The sequence below is a fragment of the Pinus tabuliformis genome, chromosome 7 (assembly GCF_031772625.1).
Source record: "Pinus tabuliformis cultivar Carrire ecotype Pingquan chromosome 7, CPIR1, whole genome shotgun sequence".
NCBI classification, from domain to species: domain Eukaryota; kingdom Viridiplantae; phylum Streptophyta; class Pinopsida; order Pinales; family Pinaceae; genus Pinus; species Pinus tabuliformis.
In genome coordinates, this window is record NC_142293.1 from 847,605,775 (window position 1) to 847,627,125 (window position 21,351).

The window sequence follows — 21,351 nt, forward strand, 5'->3', positions numbered from 1 at the left end:
CATTCACAAGTATGTTCTTAAATACCCCCATGTTAATGATTTTTTCCATACATTTAGGCATATGCTTGCTTGCCTCTTTGCCTACCAACATTTTCCTTCTTCTTTTTTTGTCATTTGCTATGATTTTCATGCCCATGAACCAATGCAAGGGTTTTCTCCATATTTGGACAACAAGCTTGATTTTTGTTTTTAACTTTTTTATGCACCCTCTTATTGCCATTTTTCATTGCAAATAATGTAATTTAAGTCTGTAATTTTTTTTTTTTAAATGAGGAGGCTATTATTTTTTGTGTAGTGGGTGCTCAATGCCATTTTTTTGTCTTTTTGGTGCCCTAGGACTGAATTTTGAAGCTATCATTAAACACTTCCACTGCAAATATGCTGAAGCCCTTAGACCCATTTTAATAGTACGGGAAACCAAAAGGCGGGACATATCGATAAATACTAAATTGCAAATTGTGTGGGGCCCATATGACACAAGGGATTTGCCTATGGAAATACCATTTGGGTAAAATCCCCGGACATGATGTTGGGCTTTGTGATAAACCTAGTTCGGAGCTTATGAGAGCTGCACTTGATGCAATTTATGTAAAGGACAAAAGGAAAGAAGAGGCATATGCAAACAAGGCCGAGTGTGCAGGTAGATATTCAGGGCTATCAAACAACCACCAAACTATGAAGAAACAATAAGACAAGAGGACACAAGATATAGGCTATGAGCCAGGGCCAAAACCTCTCCTCTTGAGAGGAAAACGCACAAGAACTCTTCTCTTCTTATAGAAAATCAAATGACAAATTCCAAGACCTATGACCCTTGACCAAGACCCCTCCAAGGCCAAGTCAAGTCACATCTTTGATTAACTCTTCTTCCACAAAGTCAAAACTGGTCAAACTTGTTGCAATAAAGCAGGTTTTGGCTTCTCCTCAAAATTTCAGCTAGCTGTTTTAGGACTAAGGTCTTCAGTGTTCACTGCAGAAACCCTAGTTGGCACGTGTGAGACAAAGATGGTGTTTTTCTTCTCTTTTCTCCTTCGCTTGGACAATGGCTTCTTCTCCAGCAATTCGGCTTGCAAGATGGTTCCTCTTTCACTTGTTTTCAGCCTCCTATTGTGACTGCAATATTTCGGTCTCTGCTGCAATAAATGATACCCAAACTTTTTCGCACGTGTGAAGAATTTCAGCCCTAAAAACAGTCCTTAAAAATTCAGATTCTCCTTCCTTGAGGTCTTCTCTTTCTTCACTAGCTTTAGGTCGCTTTTCCTTCCTTTGATCGAACTTCTTGTTGCTTGATTGATTGTCCTTTGAATGAGGTCGAGTGCTTCTATTTATAGGCTTCTTTGAGTGCCCTAATAGGCCGACTTGTTCCTCTTGGTAGGTCGACTTGTCATCTTTTGAAGGCCAACTTGTTGTAGCACTATGACAAGTTCTTGAAGGGTCTTTGACTCTAATTTTGACTTGAATAAATTTTCTTTACAATATACAACATGTCCAAAAGGGGTATTCCGTACATGACAATGACTCATGTGACTTGTTGACTCAATGACAAGCCCTAGAAGCACTCAATGGGTTCTTGAACTGTAAATCAAATAACCTTGAGCATGAAACCCATGCCTCAAGAATGACAATAATAATTTTATTTTTCTCTTTATATCAAATACATAGAATCATGATTACACACGTCATTATGAAGACCAAACCTAGTGACATATTTCAACATGATTTTCACGTTCACAAACCTATGAGAAATGTGCTGAAGCTTCCTTGATTTTCGGGCCTATCTGACTGCCTTTTTGTCTTGGAAACTTGCGCTGGAACTCTGCCTTTACCTTGGGCTATGTGCAGTATTCTCCAACCTAGGAATTCAGGCCTATGAGTATGTTCTCCTTGCTGCAAATGTCTTCTCCTTCAACAAACTCCTATTATCTCAACCTTCTCGTCCTTCTCTTCCTCTCCTCTTCTCTTCTCCAACTTTGCACATGAAGAATGAGAACCTCCTTTTTAGTCTCATAATGATGAGAAGCCCTATCCCTATGATCAAGGGCTGAGATTAAATCTCAACTTCTCTTGATCAAGGGTGGAGATCTAATCTCCCATTGATCCCCACTTATGTCTCCCCCTTCATTGATGAGCCTCCCAGTCACTTCAATTACCTTTTGTACCATGTACCTTTTTCTCATAAAGTCACTTTAAAGACAAAGTCATTTTAATGTAATTACGTACAGTGTACTTTTAGTACCTCATAAAGTATCTAAAAAGTCACTTGACTTCAATAACTCATAAAGTCACACTAAAATGGTGGGTTCACTTTGTGTTCCTAGGCTTAGGCAAATAACACTAGGAAACACCTCCTTGGTAACCTTTTTCAACAAACAACAGGAGCAACAAAAGGAGCACTTGAAGGAGGAGGAGGAGGACAATTTGGCAACATCACCACCACCTTCTATAGACATAGGAGAGCACAATTCCATACCCATCAGTGATCATTTGATATTGGGTGCAGGGCTGGGGCCTTCTACTGCTAGGGGTAGGTCTGACAAACAACCCATCATCTTTTCCCGTAAAAGGGGGAGAGGGAACTGATCTCAGGTAGCTAGTTGCTAGTTTTGTTTGTTTTTCCATTGTACATATAATTCATGACGATGAGATACATTTATATATGTGATGGTATTTTGTATTGGTTCTCCACATTTGAGACCTTGATTGGACAATTATCGACAGAATTTAGTATCACCTTTGATGCATCATTTTTATTTGACATCCACTACATCATATATATCGATGGTTTCTTCATATTTATGTGCCAATGTGTTTATTTTATGATGTTGTTGCTTTATATGTATGTGAAAAAAATGAATATATTTTGCATTTTTTAATGTTTGCCGTGATTTTCCAACTTTTTCAGATTTTTTCGCAGACTTTTCCAATATCGACTTTTAAGATGCTCGCTGATTTTTTGTAGATGCTGACTTTTTCCACACTAGTTAGAACAAATAACTAGATAGTAGCCATCCCCTATACTAGCCTCGACATCGTCAGTAGCACCTCAACCTCTTCCTTTAGCTATTACCTTAGTCCCCTCTAGGGACATCTCCAAATACTCACAAATCTTCAATGAGAGAGCTGCAAGGGATGGTGGTATCACTATATAATTTTCTTTGTTTTTTTGTTTTTGTTTTCATTTTTTTTAAAATTTACTTATGTTTTTTTTTGGGTTGTTGGGGGCAAGGGGTGGGTACGAGGTAGGTTCTTTGTTTTTTTTCCCTATGGTACCTTCGTTGGTCCCATGGTAATAGGAATTGATTTGAAGCCGCTGAATCAACATTTGAATTGGCCTCCTTGCCTAGTTCAGCGATCGGTTTGAGCACTAAATGGTTTGGATTGGGTCATATCAGTGGGTCGTATCTTGGTTTTGACTAGCCAATTCTAATAAGACTTTTTTGAACTAAAGACATAAAATCCCTTCCTATTGTTCCATCCTATATGATTTTAACACCCTATATTGGTTATAGGATAGCTCATACCAATTATTGGGGAAGGTGATAACAATTTTGTCATGCAAATGAACTTTTGGTGCAGTGTGTTGTAAGCATCATGCCGGGGAAAATGTCATCAAGGGTTTGGAAAAAAAAATCGGCAACATTGGGGAAAATATCACAAATTATTTGAAAATATCAACGAAATTGAAAAAATACAAATATATTCTTTTTTTTTTTTCAAAATTTTAAACATCTAAAGCAACAAGAGCATCAAATAAATGCATTGCCACGTAGACATGAAAAATTAAGTATAAGATGTCTAGTGATACATGCCACCATCACACATCAACAATGGATCATGTCTTGAATCTTGACACCAAAGCATCAAAATATCATTAAAAAAATATAATAAATATATCTCATCATCATGAGTCATCTACAATGAAATCAAATAAATGAACTGGCAATTCCCTCGGGCCTCTACTCATTTTATGGGAAAAGGTAATGACTTTTCCTCTGGAGGAAGAAGTCCCTAGGGCTCACATTGTACTTTGATGTTCTCTAGAAGAAGTAGAGTCTAGACCTTTTTGTCCTCCACTAGTGCTACTACCATGTCTAACTCGCTTTGTTGGAGACTCTGAAGTGGGTTGTTGTGGTGCACCTCCTAGTGCCAATAGTCACCTCCTGTGAAAGTGTTTGCTCTAGATCCTCCTCCTCTATTTCATCCTCTTCCTCTCTCACCCCTATCGCTTTCTCTTGTAATCAATCAGGGGCTGATTCCATGATAGGCCTCTCGGTGTCAATTCTCCATGTAACAGTGGTATCAATTTTGTCCTGTGAGATGGCTTCCACATTCGGTGTTTCTTGAAGTTGCCTCACCTATAATCAAAGATTATTGTAGATGTGGACCATGTAAACTATGGCACCGGGAGTCCAATCTATATGTGGGTCATAAATTTTAAATTAATAAACCAATAAATATAATTGATAATTTAGAAGGTGATGAGGTATAAAATAATAAATATAATTTATAAGGAATTCAAAATTTAATTTGAATTTTTTTAACCTGTTGCGCTTCTTGGTGTGTATTTTCTTAACTACGCTCTAGTTGTGTTTGCAGCCTGAAGAGCTACATGTTTGGCTAAGCAGCTAAATGGAAAAATTTTGTAAATGGGGCACTCTTTCACCATAACTCGTCCACCAGGCATCTAATAAGAACTAAGAGAAACATAAGAAAATAAATTGAAATTTGACAGTTGAAAGTTGAAACAAAAAAAGAAAAGGCACTAAAACTTGAAACTAGAAAGAAGAGACATTGAAACATGAAAGTTGAAAGTTGAAACATAATGAAGCTTACTTGGCATTTTGTTCTTTCTATCTTGAATAACCATGTTAAAGCTGAATGTTCCACCAACCATACTATACATGTCCATTTCCTTGGAAATATTCACATGCTCTTACAGATCTGACACTATCCTCTCAACACATGCGAGGAATCCATCTGTGATCTCAGCATCAAATCTAAATCCATATGAGTCATAGAATGTGGGGTTGTGGTAGATCCCTACAGTATGAATGGGGTGATGGCGTATTATTCCATGACTCATAAATCACTCTCCATATCAATAGTCATTTCTCAAATCCATCATTCCCCTTGTCCTCATAAAAGGCATGGATGGATTCTTTGGCCCTATCCATTTCCTCATACAAGTATCTTATTGTGGGCTTATCTCCATCTACCAATCAAAGGACCTTTACCAAAGGTTTTCTAATAGCACACATCTCCTCCACTCTCATCCAACAGCTCTCCTGGTATGGCACTAGCGTGAATATGGCCTCCTCCTCTGGTTTATGGCTGAATGATAAAGCATGCCACTCATCTGAAGGGAACATTCTCTTCACCCCCCACATACAAGTCAAGAGAGACCAAAGAGCTATAAAGCTATTGGCAAAATGTGAGATAGTACGATGCACCAACTCCCTGTTATTTGTGAAGTTCCTCATGAAACTTAGCAGATATGCATTATTATATATAAATTTTGTGATGCTCCTTGTCGATTCAACAATATCCCAGATAAAAGGAATTTTGCCCATATCCAAATTGTCCTGCTTACCCTTTTTACATAGTAACTTTGCCTTTATCAGGCAGGAGTGAATGAAATCAATTTGAACCAAATAATTTGGCCAAACCAAATTATTTCAAATTTCTGGATTTCTTTGCTTGATTCGGCTGAACTTGGTAATTTCGGCATGCATGATATATTTAATGAAACTGATATAGTCATCAAGCTGTATGTTATTGAATTATAATTGGATGCATCCAGCTTTGGAAACTGTGATTTGCGTGTTTTCTACTGGCAGCCCTGCCACTATGAATCCACTTGATGTATGGTTAATACACTTGTGACCCTTACAGGGTCCAAATAGATTGACACCAATGTTGTTTATGAGGTTGCTCCCCTAACATCCATTGGAAAAAGCAAGATATGGAATCCAGGCATAGATATGAAGATAGCTTCTCATGCATTTTTAATCTCTGCTTAAATGATTAAACCTTCTGGGTTGACCACTGTACTATTATCTGGCATGACTGTGGACTCTCGAGTCTCGACAACTTCCCAACTGTTTGATATTTACTCACTACAATTCCAACAAAATAATTATGGTGACCATCATATTATCTCATTGCATTATCCCAGTCTACTACAACCTTAAGAGAGTGATTAGTAGTATGACACTGATTCTAAGACAACATCAGTCTAGCATTAAACTAGTGGCATAATAATTAATGGGAGCCAGAGCTGTCTTAGGAAAAATTTGTAGTGATTTCAGAGTCTGGAGATTAGAAAGATTAAAAGTATAATTTGCAGTGAACAATAGTTGAAGTCTTGTAACAATATGGATACATATCTTTAGAGGCCATTTAGGCAATGGGGATTAAATTAGAAATTAATACCATTTTTTTTGGTAATTTTTTTCATTTTAGTGATTGATACACCAGCCAAAATAACCAAAACATCAGTTGAAACAGCTGATACGCCATCTGAAATGTCTGATACAGCATTTCGAAAATCTGAAACATCACTGAAATGTTTCAGTTGTGTTTCAGAGGCATTTCTTATTAGGAAACATTTCTGAAATGCTCAAACATGTTTCCACTGTCCAGCACCTTGGGGTGGAATTTTCAGTGATTCTGTTGGACAGGAAACACTTATTATCTTAGAAACAAATTGGAAGTTTAAATAAACTTTACAGATTGCAGAACAGGGTCTTTTCCAATGAAAATAAAATGTAATATGTCTTTGACATTGTCTCAATGTGTTATTTCCAGATTCCACATTGTCTCAGTGTGCATACTGCATACAATATGAAATTTGAATCTTGAATGCTCAGTTTTTTTAGGTAAATTGGGTTGTGAACTTGTAAAATGTGTTCAGTCAGCAGTGTTCACGTGCGTAAATAGTTATTAAATGTAGGTTGATGTGTGGTCCAGTTGCAGAACAATGATTTATACCCCCTTTTGTACAGCTTGAGACAGGTCCACCCTTGGATGAAGGTTCTATTGCATGCATCTTACGTGATCTGCTTCATGCTATAGAATACCTACACTCTGAAGGAAAAATACACAGAGACATCAAAGGTAAGGGCACTTCTTTTTCTGCATATTTAATTTGCCTGATTGGATTTTTAGATGCAATTCAAATTTTCTGTGTAAGCTCAAGTCTCAAATAATTGGCATCCTTAGTTTTAGTTTTTTAGACAAATGTTTTGTTTATCTGTAGTTTGAAATACCACTAAATCCATCTTTTATCTGTTTTGACAAAAAAATGTCCTTGTTACAGCGGCTAACATCTTGCTCACGGCAAATGGTGATGTTAAGGTATATACCGAATTCTTTGATAAAAAGATCTTTGTTATTGTGCTATCACCTCTCCAAAGATTCCTCAAGGGGCTTACAAATTCTGAAAATATTTTCTGTTGTGATATAGGTTGCAGATTTTGGCGTCTCAGCCCAGCTAACACGGACTGTTTCGAAGCGAAAGGTCATTTTTCTGATCCTCACAATAATTAAAAGATACCTAACTGCTAGTCAACTATGACCAGGAAACATGGCATTTGAAGGAACTGTAAAGCTGTATGTCACAAGGAATTCAAATTATACTGAGATTGTGTCTTTGCTTCATTTCAAATTCCAATTCTTCCGGAAATAACACTGCTTTGCAATTGGCTGTAAGCTCAAATATATGTTAGCTTTTAGTCAGCGATCTTTGATATTTTCCCCATTCAGCTGCATATACATGTGTCATCTTGTTAGCACTTGAAATTACACCTTGTGTAATCTTGGTGCCAACTTTGAGATTCACTCTAACATCTGTTGGTAGCAGTCAGAGACTAGAGTGCTATGAGTTCATCGGTCCATTCAGCAGTGCCACTTGGAGTTCAATATACTTGCATGTGCGATTCCATTTAGATTACTTTCTTTCTGTTGGATGCATGTATAAGTTGCATTTCACATTTGCTGCTTCAGAGATGATTTAGGATACATGCTGGATCCTCTAGGCACTTCACAGGTACATGTGGAGTTTGCGGTTAGTGTGCATGCGACATGCATATTATTTGAGAAACTGCTCTTCTTAGAAGTTGGCATTCTAGAGTCCACATGTTGGATTCGATGACATGGCTTGTTTCCTTGTTATCACATGAATCTCATAAGGCCACTTTTAATGACACGCGAGGTGTTTTGTCTAACTGCTATTTTTAGCAATTGGGGCTAAGGGGTTTGCATGGTAAATTAGTTCTTCTTTGTAGGCACACAAGTTGAACAAGCCTATTTTTGTCTACATGCATGGTGGTGCTGCTTTAGCAATTTCTATTTTTAGCAATTTTGCACAACTTGTACTCGTATAAGACTTGTTTTGTTATTGACTCGTTGACCTGTATAAGACTCGGGAACGACCCATATAAGATTCGTATAAGACTAGGCAAAATACAAAAAAAACTTAAAAAGAATACGATCTCCCAAAAAAAGAAAAATAAAAAATACGAATTTTGAGTGGGTCCACGAGTCTTATGCGGGTCACATGCGGTTCTTCATGGGTTCAATATGAGTAGATGGGTTCTATGCGGGTTTGGACGAGTATGGGTAGAGACCGCGGGTCCTATGCGAGTGACCCGTCTCGCTATAGAACCTGTCAAGACCCGTGGGTACTCGCGGGTCTTATAAGAGTCGTGCAACAAGGATTTTTAGACATGTTATTTATAGTAATTGTTGCCACTAGTGTCATTTTGGTATTTTGAGGTTCCTATTTCTGAGGAAGTCCTTTTTTTAGGAGGCTCAGCTCGACAGTTTGAGGTTCCTGTTTTTTAGGAGGGTTCATTGTTACCACATATTTAGCCAGTGGTGTGGTGCTCATAGGGTGATGATTGGTTGGAGAGAATCAAGATGGTTCCATGTGTCGTAATGTGTGAATTTATGATGATCATTTGATGAGCATGAGGATCTTTACACGTGTTCATGTGAATCAAAACAAAAATAATTGATAAATATCTCTCACTTGAGATTTCTTTGGAAAAGATTTTGTCTTATCCCTGCAAGGAGCTGTTCACGAGGATATTATTTAATAGCAAAGGAAGCATCTCTTGGGGGGTACACTGGTTGAGGTGGATGCATTCTGAACTCAATCTTATCCATATGGTCCCAGTTGACTGTGCTTTGCACTTGCATCTGTGTTTGAGGTGGTAGAAGTTAGAGGCAGAAGTTTATTTGATCAATTTTTAGAGGTTGAGGGGAGCATAGTTCCTAGTGTGCATTCTTCTTCCTCTTCTCATTCTATTCCTCCTTTATTTTGAATCCTATATGCTGGGTTTCAACTTTCAAGGCTCTTAAGGGTTTTTGGTAGATATACAAGGTGCTGAGCACGATCTTATTTAGTATCCTTTCTAATTTCATAGGATGAGCTTGCTCTTGAATTGTATCAGAACCATGTGTTAGGCATATCTGATTAATAAAAGACAAGTTTGTTTGGTTTGTCAAAGTGAACTTATTATTGACAACTCATTCAAATCAGAATGCTCTCTTTGCTTTGTTGTTATTTATTATAGGATTTCTCCTAGTTGGCAAGATTTAGGATTTCCTTGTTAATTTTCTTCTTTCAATATGACCCCATGGCCTACTAGATTTGTTTTTGATTGAATTTAAGAATTAGAGTGCTGATCTACAAATTTTAATTGCAGATCTGTGACCTTTCTTGCTGATTTGAAAGTGTTTATTGCAGATTTTTAGAGTTCATTCAATGATACAACCATAGGGATACCCAAAGCGAAGAGGAGTGTGATAAGGTAACAACACACACTCGTAGTTGGCAGTTATTTGGACACCTTGGATAGCCATTTTATTCAAGGATTTTTCTGGGGATTAACACATTTGCTAAGCTGGGTAAAAGACTAACAGAATACTGTTTCCCTTGTTTGTACAATCAACAATGTTTTCTATGTTGGTTCTTACAAGAAACAAGTCACATATTTTTCGTTTTATTAAAATGTTCAGTTTTAGTCTGCCCAGAATTTACTCTCCATCTGAGGCCCTTTTTGGTTGTGTGACATTATCTTGTCCCCTCAGCACCTAAGAAACCGGATTCGTCCTCGCCCCCCCATGTCCCGAATCCCACGAATCAGACACAATTCTCTAGGACATGTGTCTGATTCTCGTGTCCAGCATGTCTTGGAATGTGCGATTCTCGTGTCCAGCGTGTCCTAGAGCACACCCATCTATCTTTGTTGAAGATTGCTGATACATGGTTTGCCTCTTCATTCATCATGTTGAAGAGGTTGAGGGAGGTCAAGGCCGCTCTTGTGGCCATGGTTATTTCAGAGTTTTGGTCTTTTCGGAGAAAGACAGATCAAACAACCTCAAAAAGAGTCAATGACACAATGTTAGATGATGCTTGGTGGGAGAGGGTAGATTTCACTATTAAGATCATGGGCCCTATCATTGCTTTGCTACGATTTGTAGATATAGACCAACCCATCCTAGGAGAGGTTTATGAGGGATGGGATTCCATGGTTGAGTTCGTGAGGACCATTGTTTTACAGAGTGAGTGCCCTGAGTATGAGACATCATTAGAGGCCTTCTTCACCACCATACATGATATTCTTGTCCGCAGATGGGACAAGAATTGCGCACCTTTGCATTGTTTGGCTCACTCATTGAACTCAAAATACTACAGCCATGAGTGGCTGAATGGTGGACCTTCTCGCAGATTCCCTCCTCATATGGATGGTGAAATTTCACAGGGGAGGAAGGATGCATTGAGGTGGATATTTCAGGATAGAGCATCCCTTGATAAGGTGGAGGATGCCTTTGCAGAGTTTTCCACTGGCACTGGGCAATTTGCAAGCTATGATGTGATTAGAGACAAGGGGGCTAAGAAGCCCTATTTTTGGTGGGCAACTCATGGGGCAACAAGCACTCCTCTACAGCAGTTCGCCATGAGGCTCCTCTCTCGGGTGACTTCATCGTCTTGTTGCGAGGGGAATTGGAGCACATATGGGAATTTGTATAGTGTCAAGAAGAGCAAGCTTGAGCAGTCCAGGGAAAAGACAATGATGCATGTGCACACCAATCTTCGTTTTATTTACAGGTAGAGTGATGAGTGGTTGAAGGGAAAGATAAAGATGTGGGATGTCTTTCCTGATGATATGGGTTTGGACAACAGTGTTGAGTTGGAATTAGCCATCTTGGATCTTAATGACTTAGTGCTAGAGTCTGACACTTTTGATGATGGTGATACTCTTGAGAGGTCATCCTCCACACTAGTAGATGCAAAGATTACATTGGATACAAAGGAGGAGGATGTAGCAGAGGAGAGAAATGGTGACCATGACAGTGATGCTGATTTTGATGATGATGATGATGATTGATGACTCATGAGCTACCTACTACCTTGTAGTTGTTTTGTATTTGCTATTTCTATTTGCCATTGGCATTGCTACTACGGTCTACTTATGTAACACATTTTGATTTTGATGACTTAATGAGAAAACTGTAGTTTCTTGTCTTTCTCCTATTGGATCATTGATGAATCTGTCACAATTGTATTTGTATGCATAATGTTACATTGTACAACTTACAAATTTTAAATTTACAATGTAGAATCTAGATCTATGTCTGAATTTGTATCATGAATGAGAATTTGTGTAAGAAATATCTATTTAGTATTAATTTTTAATATACATACATACATACATATATATATATATATATATATATATATATAAAATAATATATAACATGTCCTACGTGAGCTGTCTCGGGGGGTCTACGTGCCTGTGTCAGACACTCGAATTTTTGTGTCTTGCATGTCCCATGTCCCCGTGTTAGGTGACTTAGCTCAACACTTGTAAGGTGTTTGGATCAATATTTGTTGGAGCATGTTTGAGGTTATACACCATTTTGTACAAGGATTGCACATGTGGTTTTGATCACATGTTTCAAAGTTTTGCAGGTTGTAATATCCCCAATTTTGATTTTCAGCATTAGAGATGCGTTTAGCAAGAGGACGTAATTTCGACACCGGGACTAAGGAGGAAAAGAGAATATTGTGGCTTTAGTAGAAAGTGGGGACCACAAGAAAGAGAAATTCGACCCATGGAGGGAATTCACACTTTTGGAAGAGAGAGGAAAGAGAAGGGCGTGTGAATTTGGAGAGAGAGAGAGAGTGTGGACCACAAGGAGAGAAGGAGCCACGAATTATAAATAGAGCAAGAGGCACTCATTTTGGTCATTCATTCATCTATTCAGAAATTGTGTCTTTGACATAACACGCTTGAGCTGAAGCCAAGTCTGCAACGCTGTTTAGTACACGAGTGTCTCCGAGTGGAGATCTCAACCCTTGCTTTGGTGGACTTCGAGTGCCAGCCCAAGGAGGGAGTCCTACCTATACCAGTTCGTACCAACAACAGGGAGTGCGAGTTTGTGGAGAGAATTGGTAGCAACAATACATGGACTGCGCAACTCTTGGAGGAGGCATGCTTGGAGGTTGTGGTGTGAAGAGATTTAGGGGCTGAAACTGGAGGTGGAGTGTGGGGAAGTGTTGTGGGGGACTTCCCAGCATTTTTGCGGAGCATCAAATGCAACATTTGCTACAGGTTACATATTTTGCTTGTGGAGGACGACCAAGCATTTGGGGTCAATTTTGGAGCGTCAAAACTAGGACAAACCCTTTTTGGTTTTATTGATCAGAGGGCAAAATTAATTTGGCATAATTTTTTGGGTAGATTGAGGGGTCAAACAGGGGTCCCAACTCCATGAGCAGCTAGAGAAGCTAGGGGAAAATTGGGCTGAAATTCCAAGGTCAACATTTGGCCAAACCCTTTGTGGGTTTTTTTGGGTTATTGGTGGAGAGGCTGGGATTAATTTCCCAGAATTTTCTGAGCACCCGAGGAGGCCTTAGCAGCAGTTCTTTGCATCTAACAACATATTTTCTAGGTAGCTTCAGCACAGAGCCAAGAGAGAAAAACACCAAATTTGAGAGGGATTTCTTATCGTTCATTTGGGCTTTTAGCTAGCTTGCCTTGAGCAAGCCCAAGAATATTACACAAGTTGATATCATGATCCCAACCTTCCAAAGATTGGGATGTTGTTGGAGATTGTTAGTGGCATGGGATGAGAAGCAATTTATGTGGTTGATTGTCATGTCTTGGTTCTTCTTTATAGCAACATATCTTAGTTGATGGAGCTTCAGGGTCTTGGTTGATCCTTATGATATCTCCATGGTCCTATGGTATATCCTTGGTATTTGTTGTCATGGTTGCACTCAAACTCCTTTTATTATGACTTCGGTTTATGATTGGTTGTGCTAGGCATATCCACCTATATTACAATGGTACTAAACCTTTGTGGAGTATGCTCTCATTGGCATGCACGTGGATACCATTTATTATATTTTATATGACATCCCCTTTATCCATCCATTAAACGTGTTGAGTGTCAACTCCATCACTACGAGCCTCCCCCTCTTTTATTTCATGTTTTCACACCTTGATTTCAAAAGTCCAAGGGTCTCTTTCTCTCCCTCTTACACACTCACACACATGAGGGCACTTTATTAAACCTTTTTTCTTTTTACCTAACCACCTTATTTTTGAAATGGGATCCGCCCACCTTACAGATTCAGATATATCGAGGGGTTGCTTTATTAAAGAAACCGTACTTCATTTCCCATGTACTTTAAAGGGCACATATGTTCAGCGAAGATTATAATATTATTATAATAGTTAGTTGGGTTGTTGGGTGGGATTAAGGGGGGGTTACTTTCATATTAATATAAGGCGTTGTGTGTAAGAAGGGGGCCATGAGTTGAATTTCCCATTTAATTGCCCTCACTTGCAAACATAACTCATTTTCCTTAAAGAATATTATAATATTTCATGGGGTGGTGTGGGGGGGAGGAGGTTAGTAAAGTTGCCATCAAATGTATGAGCAACCATATGAGCATTTGTGGGTCCTTTTCTAATGAGTAAACTCATGGGTGATCTATCAGGTTGAGTGCAAGCCCCCCATACATGAATTAAAAAAAGTTTTATGAAGTTGTCCAACAATTTACCATGGAGCCACCTTGTATAAACTTAATACCGTTCAACTGCCCATCATCAAACCGTATGCAACTGCTCTACAAATCGGGGGGGAAGGGGGGTCATGCGTATGGCTAATACTTTAAACTGTTCCACTAGCCATTCCCAACCATGAGTTAATTGTTGCCTAGCACCGACTTATGAGCCAAATAAAAGCATGTATTGAGGAGGATAACACATGGATTGGATGTGCCATACAAGTTATATTTTTGCAGTTGTCTCTTATGTCAAGCTTATATTGCACAAATCAAAACTTTATCATGCAAGATGTTCTAGCAATTAAATACCATGAAGAGCTATGAAATTTAACTAATAAGCAATATATGATTCTAGAATTAAAATAATTTTCTTCAATAACCAAGATGTAGAAAAAATTATCTTTCTCCTATAGTCAATCTTTAGAGATGATTTAGAAAATTAATCGCACTTGACTATAGAGAAATTAATACCACAAAGATATTCCCTTAAAATTTTACACTTAACACAAAAAGACACCAAGGAACTTTAGATTAGAATTTAATTATCCCTTAGGTAAATTTTTAATGTGAAAATTTAATGTGGCAAATGTTTAATTAAATTTTTTAATGTGACAAAAAATAAAAATCAAAAGACTTCAATAAATTAAAATTTTTAATGGGCCATAAGCCACATAAAAATTTAATTCTTTAAATGTGAAAGCATAGATCTTCTTTTGATTCATTTCATTCGCAATTTCAAAGTCACCAATTTTTTTTAAATTTTAAATTTTTTTAGTTTTTTTAAATGTTTTTTAAAACAAAATCAAAATAAAAAAGGAAATCAAAACATAAAAAAATACAAATTAAAGTGATAAGAAAACAAAATTTAATTATTTTAGATTTTTTAAGTTCAAGTAAAAAAAAATTCAAAACAAAAAAAAGAAATGTAAATAAAAAGACAACCAAAACGAAAAATCGAAAAAAAAAAAAAAAAAAAAAACTAATCTAAGGAACTAAAACCTAAAGTTAATAGAACAAAGGGAAATTGTATTGTGTTTGTTTTGCAGGTCTGGAGGAGAGGCGGCGGGAAGAGCTCAACGGAGGAGCTGCGACGATGAAGGTTGGAGCCGAGGGTTAAGGAGAGGCAGCTGGGGCAAGCAGTGAAAGGCAGGGCGGAATGCAACGAGTTAAGGAGCAGTGATGGAGAAAATGCGGCGAGGAAGGGATAGAGAAAAAGAAAAACATAGAAAACAAAGGGAGAAAAAAAACAAAAAACACAGCAGAAGCTGGAGGCCTTAGAAGGGGTTAGTCCCTTAGATTTAAAAGAAAAAAATTTGAATCAGAAATTTTTACCCAAGATTTAATGATTTAACAGAAAATTTAGATGAAAACACAGATCTAAATTTTTTAAAACCCTAGGACTGTAAATTTTTTGAATAATATCCCTGCAAAGTGATATTGAGGCGAAATCTTACCCTCCAGGGCGTAGATCTGGCTTCAAACAAAAAGTCTCCTTCAGATCTGTAGCTGCAATAATTACTGTAATCCATTGAGCAAGTGGGGGCTTCTAAGGTGGTGAAAGTTGTCATGGATAATCCACTAGTTTGCAAAGCTGCAGGGTTGATTACTAAGAGTAGATATGATCACATTTCCTGGACTCTTTGCATTGTCTAGAATCTAAATTTTATCTTAGAAGAGATTGACAATAAAGATCTATAGATTAAGGAACTCACAAGACAAGCAAGGGAGATAATTAACTTCATCACCGACAACCACCAGTCTCAAGCAACATTTCAAGAACACTCAAGGCTAGAGTTGTTGAAAGTTGTTGAGACAATATATGCCTCAAATTTCATCATGTTCGATCAACTTCGACTGCCTTGTTGAGGTTAAGCAACCATTTCTATGGTGGCGAGTCAACTTTGGGTTGAGAGGAGGCAACCAAATTTAGAGTGGGGAGCTATGGTGCACATATTTTGTCTTGATGAGGAGTGATGGAGTAAGATAGAATTCTTACTGAAGTTGACATCCCCTGCATTTGGGCTTCTTTGAAGTGTTGATATAGACAATCCTTTCCTTGGAGAGGTTTATGATGGTATGGAAAACCATGGATGAGAAAACTATGGAAATCATTGCACAAGAATCTCCTAAGATTTTATTTGTTGATGCTCACTTTGGTGATACAATGAAGGAAATCATGGTTGAGAGGTGGAACTAGTTTAACACTCCATTGCACATTTTAGCACATGTCCTAAACCCAAGATTTTATGATGATACATTATTTCTCAAAGCATTGGGAAGAGGAAGGCACCTCGTAAGGATAGGGAAGTGGCAAATGGAGTGAAAAGAGCCCATATGAAATTATTTCCAACTCATCTACATAGAGAGGTGAAGGAAAAATTCACTAGTTTTGTTGCTGGTCTAGATGAGTATTCACATATATAAGCTTTGGATGAGAGGAACACGACTAGTCCAATTAGATTGTGGAGCTGTCACAAAGAAAATGGTGTACACCTGCAAAGCATATCCATTTCTCTTCTCTCACAAGTGGCAAGATCTTTACCAACTGAAAGAAATTGGAGCACATATGGTTTTATTCATTTAGTGAAGTGCAATAGGTTTGTTTCGTAGAAGGTTGAGGATCAGTGTTACTTGGGAGCGGGAGCGGGAGCGGGGAGCGGGAGCGGAGCGGGAGCGGGAGCGACCATTTTCAGAAGCTCCCGGTTTGGGAGCGAATCCCGGAGCGATTTTTTAAAAATATATATATTTTTTATATTTTTTAATTTTTGATACACATATGTCAACAAAAACATGTAGAATGATGAAATAGACATAAAAAACATAAAAAAACATAAATTGATCATTGAACCATATCACATCAATCATCTAGAAATTATAATCGTCATCAACCTTAGTAAAATAATAAATTAAAATAACATTCAATTCAATAACATTTATCATCATTGATCACCAAAGTAACAAGTTGTACTTGTAAGCCAAGTTTAACCATTACAAGAAGTAATATCGAAGATATTTCTAAGTCCTAACTTGTAACTGTTAACATGATATGAAATGTTAAAAATTTATAAAATGAAACATGAATAATGAGATGAAATGAAACAACTTTAGTCTTTCACAAAGCATCATATTCATAATTCACAATCATTACCAATGAGTTATAATTGCCAAGGCCCAACTTCAAACTTCAAATTTTCATTGTCACAGTGATATAATGTTTACAAAAAATATCATAATGTCATAATGATATGAAAGAGTCAAGAGTCAAGAGTCAAGGACTCAAAACTCAACACTGAACAGTTATGAAAACTAAAGTGACAAGTCTAATAGAAACTAAAAAAGACAAGTAAACTGTAAATCTACAAGTGGCCCTTGCCACGAGAGTCTCCAGGAGTATAAGTAGGTCTTGGCGGTCTTCTAGGAGTCTCCCGCCCAGACCGACGACCAGAACTAGAGCCTCCACGCGAGGGTGTCGATGGAGGTGGCGACAGCAATGGAACAAGACTCGGGCCCCGAGAACTGCTACTGGATGGTGGAGGTGGAGGTGGCATGGCTGCTGCAGCTGCTTCAGCTTCATCCCGTACAAGCTCATCTTCTAGTTCTTCCATATGTACAATGCCATCCTCTAAATTGTCGTCCTCAGGGTGATTGTCCCAAATTTTATATGTGGGATCTTCATTAGCCCGATCACAGTAATGGCTCAACAACCTCAAATTGTAGTGCACATAAACCAAGCTTTCTGCTCGGTTTTCGTTGAGCCTGTTTCTTTTCACATTATGTATATAACTATAGGTGCTCCAACACCTCTCTGCAGAAGAAGAATTTACAACCTGTGCAAGAACTTTCAATGCCAATTTTCGCAAAAGTCCGTCGCCGCCATATGTTTCCCACCATGTGAGAGAATCAAATTTATCTTTGTCGTCCATTGCATGGAAGTTACCATACAAACCACTGCCAGTGAAGTATCTGCCTATTTCAAGGCGCACAGCTGCACATTCCTCCCTGTCAGGCACCAACTTTTCTAATGCATCCAGATATCCTTTAGTTACCTCTCGATCTAAATGGGGTTTGGTCCTAACACCACCCCCTGCTGCAGGTTTGCCCAACCAAGAATCTGAGTAGTATTTTGGCGTAAGGATATACGCCAAGCAATGTAGTGGAAGGTTAAGCTTTTTCCACCGTTCACACACACAATCGTGAATCAGATTGTACAAGTCGGGATCTCTGTTATTAACAATGTCTTTTATTTCCCCCAACATGGTATCCATTTGCTCATACACCTCGCCAATCACTGGTTTGTCTGTATCTGCAAACCGAATCATGTTATAAATTGGCTTGGTGAAATCCAATACCTGTCTCACAGCTGTCCAAAACTGCCCATCAAGAGCGGCCTCCTCCACCGTTTCAAAACCTGCAATGTCAGCTACATTTGTAGCCCTTTCCTTTAACACCTGCCAATTTGGACTTGATACCATGCTAGCTAAACCCTCTCTTACCTTCAAAAGGCGCCTGAAGGTGAGGTAATAGCTACCAAATCTAGTCCTCGCAATCTTCAGCAACTCCAATCTCGAGTGACTGCGGAAAAGGCCATGGGTATTGCTATGATTTATAATAAATTTTATCATTTTTTTTCCTCTCTTGTACAAATCCCCAATCCATTGGTATTGTTCATTTTTGTTTTTGACAATATCATGCAACAGAAGGTTCAATGTGTGAACCAAACATCCAGACCAAAATATGTTCGGGTATCTATCCTCAATAATTGCTCCTGCTGCCTTACAATTAGGAGCATTATCAGTGATGACTTGGATGACATTGTATGGGCCAATACGCTCAATTGTTTCAAGCAATGCTTCTGCAATGTTGATAGCGGTCTTGAACTTGTCTGAGTAATCATGTGCAGCTAGAAAAATGGGACCACTTCGGGACACAGCAAGAACACTTATCAATGGCTTGCCTTTTACATTTGTCCATCCATCAGATACAATGGACACCCCATTGTCAGTCCAAGAACTTGTCATTTTATTCAAAGAATGTGATATTTTTGCTTTTTCATGATCAAGGCCAACTGTTCTTGCCTTGTCATACCCAGGGCTCTTGTATCCTTTAGGGGCATCATTTATGGCAGAAACCATTTCGTGCCAATAAGGTGAGCGTAGAACATTGAATGGTATCCCATTTGCATAGAGGAACCTGTAAATTTTTGAATCCACATCATTCCTACACCCCTCATCAAGGAAATCTGATATGGTTCTACGGCGTAAAGATGATGACCCTGAGCCTCCATGTCCATATCCACTGCCTTGGGAGGATGCTGAAGGAGTTCTTTGTGAGCTTGGTTCAAAGAAACCCCTTGATCTTTTTGCTTTGTATTGGGCGTCCTCCTCTTCCTTTATGTATTTGGCTCTATCAACTGTTGACACCGCGTCGCAAGTTCTGATTCCTATTTGTTTCTCTCCATCCCATGCCCTTTTCCTGCAAAGGTGTCTTCTCAAACGGGTGTATGAGCCTGTGAAATCACTGTTGCAATGGGGGCAATGAAATTTAGTGGTTCCACCCCCTCTCCCTGTTTCAGGCCTCTGAACATATTTCCACAATGGAGTTTGGTCTTGTTTAGTTTTTTGACCCTCATGTTCACCCTCCACATCCTCCTCACTGGGGTTTTCACCTATTTGACTTCCTCCGGCTTCTTCATCCACCTCTTCAGTTTCAGGCCCCCTCCGTTTCCTACTCTCCACCACCATAATAACCAGAAAGGGGACCAGGAAGAGGAAAATGCCAATAAAAATGCTCAGGTCCATCGTGTTTGATGTTTGTAGGGTTTGAGTCTTGAATCTGCAAATTAATTTAGTTTATTGGGATTAATTCATTTAATTTATTAATTTAATTTAAATTAATGATCTTTAAACTCAAACAGGTAAATGAAACTAACCAAATTAACTACCTAACCAGCTAAACTAACTAAATGATTAAGTTACTTACCTCTGCAAGCTTGCTCCTCGCTCCTTGGCACTTGCTCCTCGCTCCTCAGCTCTGGCTCCTTGCTCCTCAGCTCTTGCTCCTTGCTCCTTTGCTCTCAAACTCAACCTCAATCTCATTGAAATGATTTTGTTTTGGCCCATTGGGCTTATAAATCCAAAAAAATTAGTTTAATTTTTTGTTTTTTTCGGGTCCGCGGAATTTTTTTCCGCCGAATCGCTCCCGGAAATTTAAAATTCGCTCCCGGAGCGTTTTTTAATGCCCGGGAGCGATCAGGGAGCGATCGCTCCCCGATCGCTCCCGGGCATTAAAAAGCGCTCTGGGAGCGCGGGAGCGATCGCTCCCTGAAGCGCTCCCTCACAGACCAGGGAGCGCAAATTTTTTTACGGGAGCGCGCTCCCGAAAATCGCTCCCGTCCGGGAGCGATTTGGGGAGCGCGCTCCCGACCCGCTCCCGAGCCGCTCCCGCCCGGAGCGCGCTTCGGGAGCGGGTTCGTAGGGGGGGGGGGGCGCTCCCCCGCATCACTGTTGAGGATATTGTTTATATACATTCCAACCGTTGCCTTGGATCTCATAGGGGTCCATAATATAGTACTAGGTCTTGTAAATAATGGGATGTGGATCCTAAATGTCCCGACTTGGACATCACTCTTGTTGCATTGAATATTGAGAGACCTAGAAGTAGAATTAGACATAGTTCTAAACTTCTACCAGTCCACATTCCATTGTAGAATGTGCATTTTCTTCTATTTTCCATGATGAATATGAAGAAGAGGATGATGATTATTAGCCTTTAGTATTTACTATCTTTTGTGTTTCTTGTTCATAGTTCTTATACAACATTGTAGCCTGAAGGGTCATATATAGAGGCAAATTTTGGATGTCTAGCTTCATTTTTAAGTAATAAAGGTTGTTTTTGGAGTTTATGGCTCACATTACGTTACATGTATCACTTATCCAATTTATTTTTTGTTTCTCATTTAAATGTTCTTGGGCCTTGGGCCTTGGCACTTGCTCATTTGTTCATGAATTTTTATCTGGATTCTAAATTATGATGTTAAAACTTAAAACTTAAATGCTTTCTTTCAAAGTTTCAATATAATTTTATGAATACATACATACATACACATATAAGTATATACCTACATATACATATTCACACATACATCACGTTTCCCTATTTCCTCATTTTTGGGGGGCCATGTTTCCATTGCGTTCCCATTTCAGATACATGTTTTGGTTTCCCCATATCATGCAACTTAGAGTCATGCTAGATGACATTTGGTTTGG

General features: G+C 38.7%; 1 protein-coding gene across 6 annotated transcripts in view; it reads left to right on the forward strand.

Moving 5' to 3' along the window:
* The window catches only part of LOC149250282 (uncharacterized), a 311,236-nt gene that overhangs the window by 155,068 nt on the left and 134,817 nt on the right, over positions 1–21,351 (forward strand). For all 6 annotated transcript variants that reach the window (XR_016266820.1, XM_089459000.1, XM_089459001.1 and 3 more), the window contains 3 exons: positions 7,005–7,116; positions 7,319–7,356; positions 7,466–7,519. Coding sequence is in view for 5 of the 6 variants with exons in the window: in XM_089459000.1 (XP_089315126.1) it covers positions 7,005–7,116; positions 7,319–7,356; positions 7,466–7,519 (204 nt within the window). In the remaining variant the exon portion in view is untranslated. The remainder of the gene's footprint in view (positions 1–7,004; positions 7,117–7,318; positions 7,357–7,465; positions 7,520–21,351) is intronic.